Here is a 15,163-nt window from a genome sequence, read left to right as displayed (position 1 = left end):
TCTTGCTCACAATTACAACATTGCAGCATCCTATTATCACATGATTGCCATTTATATCCTTCACTGCCAGCTTCCAACAAGCAAAGTCAATAAGGAAGTTGGCAATAGGTTGCAATTGGCAATCACATCACTTTGGGATGCTGGGATTACATATGATTCATCTAACAGTAACTATTGGGAATGCTGGAACTGTCAGAAGTTGGTGTGATGATGTGATGTCACACTTTACAACTGTGTAGCTTAACTTAGTTTCTGGTCCCAATTACTATTGGTAAACAAGGACTATCTACCTGGAACATTTCAGTTGGGTGTCTGACCTGGGTTAGCAAGATTGAGGAATTTTAGATTTCAGGGCTCTCTAGATCTGAGTATATTCCATCCTTAGTTCTGGATGAGTTGCACTAATCCAAACGGAACCAGTGCACAACATGGAGGTCCTTCTGGATTCATAGCTCCTGCTTGAGTAGTAGGTGGCAACCATGGCCAAGAGAACTTTTTCCTGGACCAGGAGGTATTGTCATGATTACTTATGCCTTGATCCCAAGTAGATTTCTCAAAAGGGTTGCACATGGGGCTGACCTTGAAGAACATGCAAAAGCTGCAGTGGCATGGGCAGTTGTGGGTAAACCTCAGTGTGCTTGGGCTATCTATCTGCTCTATGAGATACATTGTGCTTCTGGATGCAAATCAAGGGGCTAATCAGCTGATTGTTTCAACTGATTGGCCAATGGGCAACTATATAAACTGAATTAAAAAAAAGACTCGGAAGAATACTAGTAGTAAAATAAAGTAAAATGTCCTAATGATATAACAGCATGGTTTCATGTAACTTTACAGATCTATTGTTCATGATCCCAAGATTTTTCTGTTCCATAAAGAATCAGAAAAGATATGACAAGTCAATAATTTCCTTCCACCTTTTAACTGGGGAGGTAAAAAGAGGATCGTGCCTTTAGAATGCTTTCTTACACTTCAGAGAAACCTTCCTTGATATGCATTAGAGAAGATTGTTCACTCCTGGTTTAAAAAACAACCAGAATTCATGTTTATGTCTAAATTGCAAGAATTATTTAATACAGAAATGACTTCCAATGACTGGTATTCCTGCCTTGGCTGAACTGAAGTTAAACTATGTTTAACTAATCAAAGTTTATTAAGCTCAGATATTCAGAACTTCATTTTGTAAAAAATTATAATATTTTGATTTTTTTATCTTTGCACATGGCAGAAAAAGTTGGGGAAAAGTATTGTATCTTCATAATGGTTTGTGACTTCTGAATTATACTTTAAATTATATCTGAATAGTCTCTTGAGTAAGAAAACGGTTGCTATTGTGCTGCTGCATTTATTTGTGATTTTAATAACATTGAATAGTCATATTAATTACATTAGAATTTGCTGTACAATTTGAGTTATAGAGGATTAATTAAAATTTGTCTGCTCTTAAAAATTAAAATTACTAATTGATATAGTTGACATAAATTTCTTAACATATAAATGTGCCACTGGAGCTATTCTATTTTAATCAATTTTGAGGCTGAACAAAAATATTTTAAGATTTTTTTTAGAAATTAACCATAAATTAACAGAATAACATTGTTGGAAGGAACCTTGAAGATCTTCTGGTTCAAACCCCTGCTCAAGCAGGAGACCCTAACATTTCAGACAGTGGTGGGTTACGGTATGCTGTGATGGGGCCAGATGTCCACTTTGGGCACGCAGGCTGCACATTCATGCGCACGTGACCGCCCTGCGAAGCCCCAGCAGCTTGGCGAGGTCATGCAGGTGCCATCCGCTGTTTCCCTAAAAAAGAGGTACGGAACGCAGGTGGGTCGGTGGGCCCACCGAAACACCGTCTCGGTACAGTGCCATTTCTCCCAGCTGCCACCGGCACGCTGTACCCCCCAGAACCCACCACTGATTTCAGACAAATGGTTGTCCAATCCCTTCTTGAAAAGCTCCAGTATAAAGCTGGTCTTACTAGGCTTTATAAAGTGCTGCTAACACTTCACATGATCTTGATTCTATTCCTCTGTTAATGCAATCTTGGACTGTATTTGACTTTTTTGTAACATATAGCAGCAGTTTATATTGTATGTCAATATGGGATGTGTACAGAATACATTACAATTATGAAGTCAAATACGTTAATTGTAGAAATTTGATAATGTAGCATATAAACCAGTGATGGCGAACCTTTTTTGGCTTGCGTGCCACAAGTGGGGGAGCGCAGGGGGGTTGTGTGCGGGCGTGCCGCACCCATAATGCAATGCTCGACATCCCAGTGCGCATGAGCGCACAACAGGCGCGACCCCTCCCATTTTTTACATGCTTTTTTCACCCTCTCCAGGCTCCAGAGGCTTTATAGGAGCATGGGGAGGGCGAAAAGAGCCCCCACACCCCCCGGAGGCCCTCCGGAGGCTTCAGGGATCGTCCAGAGGCTTCCCTGAAGCTTTTGGAACGCTTAAAACGACCCTCCGAGCAAACCGGAAGTCACTTCCGGTTTGCTCGGAGGGTCGTTTTGAGCATTCCAAAGGCTTCAATGACCATCCGGAGGCTTCCCTGACGCCTTTGGAGCGCTTAAAACGACCCTCCGAGCAAACCGGAAGTCACTTCCAGTTTGCTCGGAGGGTCATTTTAAGCGTTCCGAAGACTTCAGGGACCGTCCGGAGGCTTCCCTGATGCCTTCGGAGCGAATGACCTCCGAGCAAACCGGAAGTGCCATCACTGATATAAACCATTGATCTATGATACTATTGTTTAGAAAAGTGGAAATGTAAAAGATCATTTTGCAAATGGGACATTGTCAAAGGCACGCTGATTATTTCTACTGAAGAACCAAAATAATAAATTGTCGCAACCATTTTAAAGAATAAATTTCATGAAATTATCAGAATAGTTTGTCTTCAAATAGCTATTCTTTGCTTAAAACTAGGAAATGCTTTAATTTTCTGGTTTTGGTAGTTTTTATTGGGTAAATAAAAAGGCAGTGAATTTGCTCTTTGTCCTGATAAGTATCAACTAAGTATGATTATGATGATTTGCTAATACAATCAAGAATAAATCGAGTTACATTAAAGCTTATATAATTAATAAAATATTTTGATTTGCTAGTAATTATGCACTATTGTTAATATAGATATCATTGATCATGTATAAAAATCATAATAATATGTCACTATGAAATAACGTGGGATTCATGATTTAAAATATATGAATTAACAGATGGCAGTATTTGAAAATTTGTTTCTAACTTTGCATAAGTAATTAAAGAAAGCCGGAGGAAATAGCTTCATTTGTTTCATCCCAGGATTATGTGAAGTATGTTCAAAGAAGCAGAATTACAGAAGCCATCAGAAAAATTAGATTATGATTTTAATATAGAGCTTAGATATAATATAAAACATTGCTTTTTGGTGCTTTAACCAGGAATGCTTAAGGTAAGGCTGAATAGCCCACATGTGCTTGTTTATTAAACAAGGAGTTTTGGCTTGACATGGCATGCAAGTATATAAATAAAAAAACTTTTTATCTCCCTTGAGCAAATTCAATCAGTTACAGTAATTATGGCATCATAAGTAGTAGGAGAAAAAACTGGTAATAATCATTAAATATTTAGTGATTTGACAAATCAAAGTGCCATACAGGTAGCCCTTAAGTTACAATTCTAATTGGGACCACTAAGTGATGCACATGATTGAATTACTAAGCAATAGCGATCCCAGCCACTCCCTGTTTTCCTTGTTAACCAAATCCCACCAGTCATTAAGTGAGGACGCTCCATTATATTAGCCATTCCAGGCTTGGTTGCTTCCTGCCCTGAGCCTTGGTGAAGTAGGGACTGCTTCCCTTGCCTCCTCTTCCATCCCCCCCCCCAAACTACCTGTGTGCTTGTCTGATAATTAAGATTTTAATCAGACAATCTGTATTGAAATAATTGCACACATATCCATGCCAAATTAAGCTGTGGTTTTATTTGCAAACATCAAGTCTAAAAGTATAGGCATCTATATAGGCAAAAGTACTTCCTTAATTGCCTTGGACATGATCAAATAGAACAAGAATTTAATTGTTACATTTTAGTTACATGCATTATTCATTGAATTATACTCAAAGGTATTTTCACATTATTGCAGTCTGTTTAGAAGTTGATAATTGTTTCTAGTCCCAAGTTCTCCTTACACAGATGACTGCTAATAACTGAGCATCTTTCACTTTAAGGGAAATATATTGGTCAGATCTGTGATTTTTTGAAGTGCAATAATTTTTCTGTTTATTTCCATTGTTGAGACCTATGAAGTGGTATGTACAGATAGTCCTCGACTTATAACAGCTCACTTAGTGATCGTTCAAAGTTACAACAGCACTGAAAAATAGTGACTTAAGACCATTTTTACAGTTATGACCTTTGAAGCATCCCCATGATCATCATGCGATCGAAGTTCAGATGCTTAGCAACTGACTCATAGTTATGACCGTTGTAATCACCTTTTGCAACCTTCTGACAAGCAAAGTCAATGGGGAGGCAGAGATTAACTTAACAACCAGGTTACTAACTTATCAAAACTAGCAATGATTCACTTAACAATTGTGGCAAGAAAGGTTGTAAAATGAGGCAAAACTCACTTAAATGTCTCACTTAACAACAGAAATCTTGGGCTCAATTGTGGTTCTAAGTTGAGGACTACCTGTATTTGTTACATTCTGACAAATTACTGTGTAACAATATGTTTGATGACTGAGAGATTTTGGGGAGATAAGATGCCTTCCTAGAATGAAGTTATGATAGATTTTCTTTGTAATCTACTTCAGTGCTTATTGTAATTGTTCATTACAAACATAATTTATTTACATGAATTATGCATATAAATAACAGCTTAAATCTTTATTTATTACTTAACAAATATATCTCTTTTTGAACATATATCTAAATATACATATTTTTTATAGCTGAAACACTCTTTTCAAGAAAGCTTAATGGAAAATACAGACTGGAACACCTTATTCCAACTGCTGTGTATCAGCATATGAAAATGCATAAGCGAATCCTGGGACATTTGTCTTCAGTATATTGTGTAACTTTTGATCGGACTGGTAGACGGATATTCACAGTAAGTGCAGATTCATTAAAATATTTAAAAATGTATTTCTGCAGTGTAAGAGGAGTAGAGTGATGAGTACGAATTAACAAATAAAATGAAAGAAAAATAAATGTTTTGTTTGACAAACCACCAGAAAGAGGGAGAATGTAACTGATGAGAATTAGTAGAATTGAAAGATAAATGTAAGGAAGGTTAAGCTTAAGTAAGAACAAAAGGGCTGAAATGGACATTACAATATTTGTATTGACAATTTGAACTTACAAACAATATGTTCTGAAACTCAGTGTATCCCTTGGGTCTCCTTTACTTTTCTTAACCAATACTATACCCTTCTTTCCCATACCTGTCTGGAGAGAGATATAATAAGCTTGAACCATTTGCTTTGGATAGTTGAAGTAAATGATGGTGGTTATAGTAGCAGCTGATGATGCTTCCAGCCAGCATTTTCTTCTGCAGTAAATGAGAGCAATGCTTGAGATGATTTTATTGTAATTTTTACTAGGTATCATTAAGATAGGTAAACAACATTTTCAATAAAGAACAAACATAACACTGTTATTGAACATTGTACTGCTTTCCAGTGAAAGTTAGAATTAAAATGTACTATCTGTCTGAAAAAAAACATTTGTGTTATTCTTTGCTGAGCTACTTTCTACTTATCTGTTAAGAATGTATAAATAATAGTAGTGGGAAATCTTTGCTTTAATATAATGAGAAAAAAAATATTTGCAGTCCTTCTTGGACAGAGTTTCTGACAATGCAGAATTTGGAATTAACAGTATTTTTCTTCCTTAGTTTTTAGCATGTGTAATAGCTGTAATGAGGCAGGTCAGTGTTATATAAATAACTTTTTCTTTTATTTCCACGTAATTAGATTTAAGAAAATCATAATACTTCAAGGCATTTAAAGTACTTAAATTCAAACAGCAGACCTTTATCTGTGTGCTCTTTTGAACACTCAAGTGAGAGAAAGGAGTCTAGTATATTGGGGAGGTTAAAATTATGCTATACAGTATAGATGTGGGGGGATTTCAAGTAATCTTTCTTATCTAAAGGATTCCTTGGATCAAATGGAAGATCTCATAGTCTAGCTAACCTTAGAAATAAATAAATATTGATGATTAATCTCTTTATAGGGTTCTGATGACTGTCTTGTGAAAATCTGGGCAACAGATGATGGACGGTTGCTTGCTACTTTAAGAGGGCATGCAGCGGAAATATCAGACATGGCTGTTAATTATGAGAATACCATGATTGCTTCAGGGAGCTGTGACAAGATGATCAGAGTATGGTGTCTTCGAACATGTGCTCCTTTGGCTGTTCTACAAGGACACAGTGCATCTATAACATCTCTACAGGTAAAATAGATGAAATAGATGAATAGAAGATTTAAAATTTTGGAGGCAAGATAACCAATAAGGAAGTAAAACAGTTTATGTTACCTGATTCATATTCTTTTTCATGTACAGTGGTGTAATTAAGTATGTATGCATTGTCTAGACAAATTTATAATTGAATTACTTTTTTTCACTATTATGAAAATATTGTGCATGGGAGAGAGAACTATTGCAAAGAGTTTTCTGAGAGAGCATTGCATTTGGTTACTGCTAAATTTTTTATAGAAGTGGTGGTAATGACACTTTAGTATATTCCAAATCACTTGATTATTCATTTCCTTGCTTTTTTATTATAAATAAAAAAATTACCTAACAGCTTTTTTGTTGTTGTTGCAGTTTTCTCCCCTGTGCAGCGGCTCAAAGCGATACTTGTCTTCAACTGGTGCAGATGGCACAATATGTTTTTGGTTGTGGGATGCTGGCACACTTAAAATCAAGTTAGTTTATATCTTCTATTCCTGTAAGATTACATGTAGTATTTTGAAAAACTCTTCAAAACCTGGAAGTTTTTATCAATAAATATTGACAAAATATTTTATCAAAAAGAGTACAATTGGCTTTTTTCTGTAGAAAAATGGGGGAAATTTCTGAATTACAAGGTTAGGATTTATAAATGCAGTAGACCATGCATTGATATTAGTAGTTGATATTATATCAACTATTGTGTCGTATTGGTTACTTCTGTGTCTTAGAAAACACAAATGCAACTTAATTATCTGAAGGGCTGTGGAGCACTTCAGGTACGGCATCCAAAATATACTTTTGAAGGATGTGGAGTATGGATGTAGCACCTTAAATCAGCTGCCTTTGCATGATCAAATAGATCTATTGCAGATTAAATGCTAAGCATTTTATAGTCTATTCTTTTTCCTGAAAATTTTTTGATGCTCAGCCAACCATTCAATATTGCTAAGTGGCAACACCTAGCTAACCTTGTTTGCTCTTGAAAATGAAATCAGAATTGGATCTGTTTAATACTTGTAAAGAAGATTGTCAGAAAAAAACATAGTCTGTTGAATAGAAAGGGAAGTCATATATTCTAGAAAAAACTTCCATTATGTTGCCAAGAAATCTATGTGGATGTGTGCATGAAATCATTAATTTATCTTAACTAAATGGAGAGCCATTAGTTTTTTTAGCTTAAACTCTTTTCAGTTTCTTCAAAATGGTGCAGCTGTGCAGTTTAAATGGAATGTCAACTGCATGACCATAGAGTTTAGTTTACACTCATACTTTAGGAATATCTTAATTGCAAAACAATACACTTATAATATGCATTCCTGCTCAGGATGTGCACTAATTATGAAATAGACTAAGTTGAACATAATTTAAATTAATGATTTAAATATACGTAAATGATTATACTTTAGTTTTCTTATAATAGAGCACTGAAAAGGTGGGGTTTAGATATATGTCAACAGGTATTCAGAGATATACAATAGATAGACATATCAGAGAATATAAAAAGGCTGCAATCCTTTGTGGGTATGCAGTGTATATAGTTCAATAGTTTTTATATCCTGCAAAGGTCCATGGGGTTCTAGTTTAATTCAATGGGAATAAATCAAAATGTTAATGCCAGTTGGGGATATTGAAATTTCCTCCACTCATAAAATGTCTCTAAATCCAAGCTATTTTGATTATAAAATGCACTGGCTTTTGCTGTCTGTCTGTCTACCGTGCTTCCCCAAAAATAAGGCCTGATCTTATTTTCTTTTGCCCCACCCCAAAGCATTAGGTCTTATTTTGGGGGAAACACGCTTTCAGGGTGATCAGCCCAGCTAAGCGCTTCGCCCCCTGACACACACACAAGAGCCCGCAAGTGTGCAGGGATCGACGGTATCTGGCAGCAGCTACAGCAGCCTACCGGTCCCTTGTTTGGCGCACTCTGGGACTGCACAGAGCGGAGGGCATGGAGTGGAAGGCAGGCAGTCCCAACGCACTGTGCAGGCTGCAGGCAAGCCAAGAGATACGAAGATGAGCTTGTGTCCGCCTGCCGCTCTGGCCCAAAACCACTTGGCTTTCTTACCCACACAGCATGTCTGGATCTCCTGCACCTCTGCTTCTGTCTGCCGCTTGCACAGGTACTCAACTCACCTGTGTTGCGCAGGCTGCAGCTGCTGCCAGACACTATTGGCCCACGCCTGCTTACTGCCTGCTATGTTGGCCATGCCCACCCCTTTACTAGGGTTTATTTTTGGGGTAGATCTGATTTTCAGGGAAACACTGTCTGTCTGTCTGTCTGTCTGTCTATCTATCATCACATTTTTATTTATAATAAATCCTATTATGAATGATAAATCTAAAACAGAAACTTTGAAAGAGGTTCTCATTCACTTTCAGAAATGTTTGCTCATATTTAGTTTACTCTTGTAATAATTACTGTTTAATTCAGTTATTTTAAATCACTTTAATATATTTAATTATATATATTTAAATCTTTGCAGTCCAAGGCCAACAAAGTTTACAGAACGGCCAAGACCTGGAGTCCAAATGATCTGCTCTTCATTTAGTGCTGGTAAATTGCACAATTATTCTCCCCAAAATTAATTGTATTACCTGAATATAATGAAAAAGTATAATTATTTATAATATATAATATTTATAATTCAAAAATTCCCACTGTGATCTTATTCCCGTTAATCACCAAATGGCAATATTCTTAACTGATGCATAGGCGCTTTACCTGCATGTTTGATACATTTCTATCCTGCTTTTCTTTGGACAGCTGAAGGTGACATACATATAGTCCTTCCACAGTTTTTTCACAACAATCCTATTTGGTAGGTTGTTTGACCAAGAGAAAGGCCCACCCATTGAGTTTTCACTTAACCTTCTGCTGGTTCTCAATTAGCTGGTGCCTATGAAAGTTTAGAAATAATTATATAATAGTATCTGACTCTATCTTGCTATCTTGAATTCTAATACTTAGCTGAAAACCCATTGTGTAGTAAAAATAATTTTAGTCATGTTTTGTTTCTTCATGGGAGAAGCACCCTGGAATAAATTAGGGGAAACAGATGTATGATTGTAGTAGAGAGTCAGTGTGATATACTGCATGTTTGCAGTTGAATGGAACTAATATTAAAAGAATACATGGTATAAGATTATAGTATTATAGTAAATCTCCTTGGCAAATTGATATAGTGATATTTCTTTTATGTTTGCTTTTCTTTAGGTGGAATGTTTCTGGCCACCGGAAGTACAGATCATATCATTAGGGTTTATTTCTTTGGATCAGGTCAGCCAGAGAAGATATCAGAGTTGGAGTTTCATACTGTAAATACCTTCTCTAAATTGTTTAGCTCGTTGTTTGAAGTAAATTAATAACCTATAGTTACGTTGTTAATTTTTTTCTTGTTCACACAGGACAAAGTGGACAGCATTCAGTTTTCTAATACCAGTAATCGGTAAGCAAATTACTTATATATGAATCTCATGTTGTCTTGCACTACGTTTATGAAAACTGTACTGTTACATAATTGTTAACGTTCAACATGCTGATTTAATTATCAAATTATCTAATTAGACATACTTTGAACATTTTTTTTTTATTTTGCATACTGCAACATAGTTTATATTGTGTGGAAGTTATTTCCCATTAAATGTACGTGATATTGTGCTTTACTTAATAATTGATAGATTCAGTGTCTGATTTTGGCTGAATTACTGAAGTAGCCTAAGGTTTGTTTGAGAAAGATACTTATAGATACATATTTCACAACAAACTTTGTTTCTGAAAGGTCTTGTAAGAAAGCCTTCATTAATTTTATTGATACTTTCTTTGTATTCTTGCATGGATAGGTAGGATTGTGCCAAGCTTGAAAAGGTGCTTTGATTTGAAAAAGCTTCAATAAAAACATACTGTTAAAGCAGAAACCTGTTTTGAAGTTATACATCAAATCGGGTAGCTACAAAACTACATGAAGATTTGAGATCTTCAATACACCAGGATTTTCAGTAGGCACATAAAACATTGTAACATCATTTCTTTATGTAAAGGATGCCAAGGGGATTTGAATGATTTGATCAGTTTTATTATCTTGTTAAATCCTGCTTTGGTCTTCATTCAATTTTCCAACTTACAACTTCTTTTCGGCAGCTTGTTACAAATCCTAATTTTGCTCTCTCTTGTACTAATGGAATATTGCACAACTGGAAATTTAATTTAACTCTCACTCTGAATATGGGTTGAAGGCTGTTAAACCTAGTCCATGCTACTGGATGAAGCCTCATTTGGCATGATTATGTTTGATCTACCGCTGTACCATAGAGAGTATTTTAACTTACTGCACCTGTGTATGGTTTGCCAATTGCACAGTGGCAGATAGGACAGCATTCCAGAGGGTTAACATCATTGTCCAGAGGATCATCGGTTGCCCTCTCCCCTCTTCGGAAGAGCTTTATATAGATCCCGCTGCCTTAAGAAAGTTCAAAACATTCTTAAAGATCCATCTCACCCTGGGCACCTTTTTTTTGAACTATTACCATCTGGCAGATGATACAGGATAATAAAAACAAGGACAAATACGCTGAAAAACAGCTTCTATCCCAAGGCAGTAATTATATTGAATTCTACAGTATAGTGCAATATTAATGCAATATTGGGTTTTCAATTCAATTATATAGAATGTGAAGGATGTGTATTTGTGTTATTATTTTTATAGTTATAATGTACACTGAAGATGGCATTTAATTTCATTGTACAAGATGCAATGACAATAAAGTAAATTAAACTATGATTAGACAAGGTTTATTTCTTATGGTTTTGGTTTTTTAAAAATTTTTTTAAAATTAGGGGTAACAAGGTTGTGAAATCTACTTTCTCTGTTCCATCTTCTTTGGATTACCTATATTTGTGATATATTTTCATGATGCCATTCTACTAAAATATTACCATTGAGTCATGATTGCATATATGAAGTATAATAGTGATGAAGGGATTTTCTCCCAAGAAGGTATTTGCCAAGCCAACTACCCCAGGTTTGTAATACAGGTAGTCCTTGACATATGACCACAATTGAGCCAAAAATTTCTATTGATAAGTGAGACATTTGTTAAGTGAGTTTTGTTCCATTTTGCAACCTTTCTTACCATGGTTGTTAAAGTGAATCACTGCAAGTGTTAAGTTAGTAAACACGGTTGTCAAATAAATCTAGCTTCACCATTGACTTTGCTTGTCAGAAGTTTTCAAAAGGTGATCACATGACTCCAGGGCACCACAACCGTCATAAATATGAGCCAGTTGCCGAGTGTCTGAATTTTGATCACATGATCATGGGATGCTGCAGTGGTCGTAAATTTGAAAAATGGACAAAAATCACTTTTTTCAGTACTGTTGTAACTTTAATGATCACTAGGTGGACTGTTGTAAGTCAGGGACAACCTTAATAGCCTAGCTTTTTATCCAACAGTGTCAAGTTTCTAAATTATTGAACACTATTCTAGAAAAGCAAGGTAATGGTCACTATTCACTCTCATGCCTAATGGTCACTTTCTCTCAGCCCAACTCACCTGACAGAGTTGTTATTGTGACAAAAATAGGAGGAAAGAGTATTGTATGTGCTCACCACCTTCAGTTATTTTTGAAAATAAAAAAGCAGGAAATAAATGCTACTGTTACAAATCAAGTGGAAAATAATTTTTCACATTGGTTTTGAAAAAGTTTGCTTTTAATTTGGAATTTTCTGCATCGTTTCTGCACAGTTTAAATTTGCTGGACAATTTCCAGACAATTTATTTTAGAAGATGTTAGGGAATGTTTTCAAAATCTATTCCAGGAAACCTGGAATATAGCAAGCTTATGTGGTACTTTTTTCATCCTATTTTGCCAAAATATAAGGCAACTAAATGTGTTTTACTGTTTCCTCAATATATCTTTCCAATGAATATTTTTTTTTCAAATTGAATGTTCAAGCAATTTGAATTGAATAAGTTTGCCTTCAAAACAGGAATCAAAACATCCCCTTTTCATATCTTGAATTCATAGTCAATCAGGTCCCATTTACATGGACCTATGAACATTTCTCTCCATATAGAGAAAATTATGTATTTTGTGAGTAAGAATTTTTCAAGTGGTCCATGCATGCTGTAGTTTGTGTTGTTTTACACTTGCATGCGTGCGCATGTGCGCGCACACACACACACATACTTTAAGAAGGATTATGAACCTTCTTTAAAAATGGGAAATGGAAATGATCTATGTGTGTGTGTGTGTGTGTGTGCTATTCAAGAAACATTAACTACATGTGAATATGTAAAATTAAATTAAACTATTATGTTTTATTTCTGCTGGTTTGTTCTTTTAAGCAGAAGGAATAGCAGTATTATATAAGCATCTTGATAGTAACATATTCTGTTAAAAATCTTTTTAATGCCTAGAGTTGATTAGATACTTAAATAAATAATAATAATACCCTTGACTATAGTTTCAAGGTCACCAAACACAGGACAATCAATCAGTAGGCAAGAGTATTTCCCTATCAGCATTTCACAGCTTTAAAATATCTGGTGTGTTATTTTCTCATTTTCAAAACCAAAATAATGCTGGTCATGGTTTCTAGTGAAGTGTTTAATAGTAGTGTAGGTTTATTTGTAACAGGCAGTCTTTCATGAACCTTAGTATCAAAGCCAAGATATGAAAAGCTGTTGAGGGCTTTGTGGACAACACCTGCACTTTGAAATAGAAAGAAATGGAACCCAGGGATAAAGAATTGATCTTGAATTTTGTTGCTGGTAATTTTTCTGAACTAGCAACGGTTTCCTTATAATTACTACTTAGAAACTAATTTTAAAAGGTTGTAGCTGCTGTCATTTAAGTAATTACCAAAGTCCATATGTAGTTCAATATCCTTACCAATTTCATAAATTATTGAAAAATAATAACAATTTAAAAAACTGTAATACAGGTAGTCCTCAACTTACAACCACAATTAAGCCCAAAATCTATGTTGCTAAATGAGAAATTTGTTAAGTGAGTTTTACTCCGTATTATGACTTTTATTGCCACATTTGTTAAGTGAATCACTTCATTTGTTAAATTAATAACCCGGTTGTTAATGAATCAGGTTTTTGTTTGTTTGTTTGTTTGTTTGGATTTATATGCCGCCCTTCTCCAAAAGAACTCAGGGCGGCGTACAACATTAAAAAACATACATCCCAAAAGTTTAAAAAAAAAATTAAATGTATATCCAAAAAAACAAACTGAATTTAAAAGACAATACATTTAAAATAAGTTAAAAATTAACATTGAATTTGCTTGTCAGAAGGTTGCAGAAGGTGATCACATTACCTTGGGATACTGCAAACGTCATAAATGTCATTCAGTTGTCAAGCATCCGAATGTAAATCGTGTGACCATGGGGATGCTGCAACAGTCATAAGATTAAAAATGGTCATGGCACTTTTTTCAGTACCGTTGTAGTTTGGAATAGTCACTAAGTGGACTGTTGTAAGTCGAGGACTACCTGTACTCTGTTGCCTTTTATGTTTCTGAATTCTTTTCTGCACTGACTCATTTCTGTATTACCTGTCTGTATTACCTTCTTGGATTTCCTATTTTTCTTCCAGGAGTTTCACTTCACCAGAAAACATTTGGATATCCTTGTGTTTTAATCCCACTCATTTGGTTCCTAAAATTTATGAACCTGTAAATTAATTATATTGCCTAATATTACTAGACTACATTTTGAATTTCTATGATCAGTTCTAAATGTTTTAATGGGAAAACATACACTGTATGAGGATATATTTTCTCTCTTTTTTTAGATTTGTGAGTGGAAGTCGTGATGGAACAGCACGTATCTGGATGTTCAAGAGAAGGGAATGGAAAAGCATTTTACTGGATATGGCTACCCGTCCCTCAGGGTAAAGTATTTTTGTATTTACCTATATATAATATAGTTTTCTGTTACTGATGTTAAGGTAGAAATAATTTTTGATAGGGAACAAGCTAGGACTATTTCCAAGATTTCTTTCAATTTTGAGTTTGTAGTTTGTGTAGTGAATTCCTGACTCTTGGGGAACAAGGTTGTTATCTTGAAAGCATGATGGGTGAGATGGAGAGATAAGTAGATGAGATTTTCCAGAATTTAGCAGTTTTGTTCTACTTTTAGAATTACAGTTCCCTTGCTGTCATTTCAAGAAGAAAGAAAATAAGGACCAAATATGACAGAGCTTTTAGTTATGGGTGATTTAGTTATCAGTAACACAGAGATGGGTTTACTGTCAATTTCATGGTGATGTGAAAAATACAAATAAACACAGACTGTTTAGATACGCTGCTGGATAAAGATGGGTAGGAGGCAGTAGTTCTGTTACACAGATGCATTGGGGGCCCTGGAAGATATAGTTAACCAGTTCTCAAAGCCAGGTTTGGCCTGAAACTCAGCAGATTGAATTGCAATCTTGCCAAGTGCTCCAGTTCCTCACATAGGGCCATAGATAGGCAGAGGTATGAACCGATAGATAAGAACCTACTCTTCTACAGTACCTCTATGAATTAATAAAAGTGCTAGTCTTGCTTAAGTCTGCATTTGCCATCTCTTGGGTAATAGGGCACAGTAATTACCATATTTTGCAGAGTATAAGATGCACCTTTCCCCCCCTAAAAGAGGGTGAAAATTTGGGTGCGTCTTATACACTGAATGTAGCCCCACCCACCCA

General features: G+C 35.4%; 1 protein-coding gene across 3 annotated transcripts in view; it reads left to right on the top strand.

Moving 5' to 3' along the window:
* The window catches only part of PHIP (PHIP subunit of CUL4-Ring ligase complex), a 73,967-nt gene that overhangs the window by 14,442 nt on the left and 44,362 nt on the right, over positions 1-15,163 (top strand). For all 3 annotated transcript variants that reach the window (XM_081945152.1, XM_081945150.1, XM_081945151.1), the window contains exons 7-13: positions 4,951-5,111; positions 6,239-6,460; positions 6,836-6,936; positions 8,947-9,017; positions 9,678-9,778; positions 9,869-9,909; positions 14,267-14,365. In XM_081945152.1, the coding sequence (XP_081801278.1) occupies positions 4,951-5,111; positions 6,239-6,460; positions 6,836-6,936; positions 8,947-9,017; positions 9,678-9,778; positions 9,869-9,909; positions 14,267-14,365 (796 nt within the window). The remainder of the gene's footprint in view (positions 1-4,950; positions 5,112-6,238; positions 6,461-6,835; positions 6,937-8,946; positions 9,018-9,677; positions 9,779-9,868; positions 9,910-14,266; positions 14,366-15,163) is intronic.

Source organism: Natrix helvetica, assembly GCF_964273705.1.
Source record: "Natrix helvetica genome assembly, chromosome: 2".
Taxonomy (NCBI): domain Eukaryota; kingdom Metazoa; phylum Chordata; class Lepidosauria; order Squamata; family Natricidae; genus Natrix; species Natrix helvetica.
The sequence above is the reverse complement of the archived record's forward strand: the minus strand, read 5'-3'. Positions and strand labels throughout refer to the sequence as shown.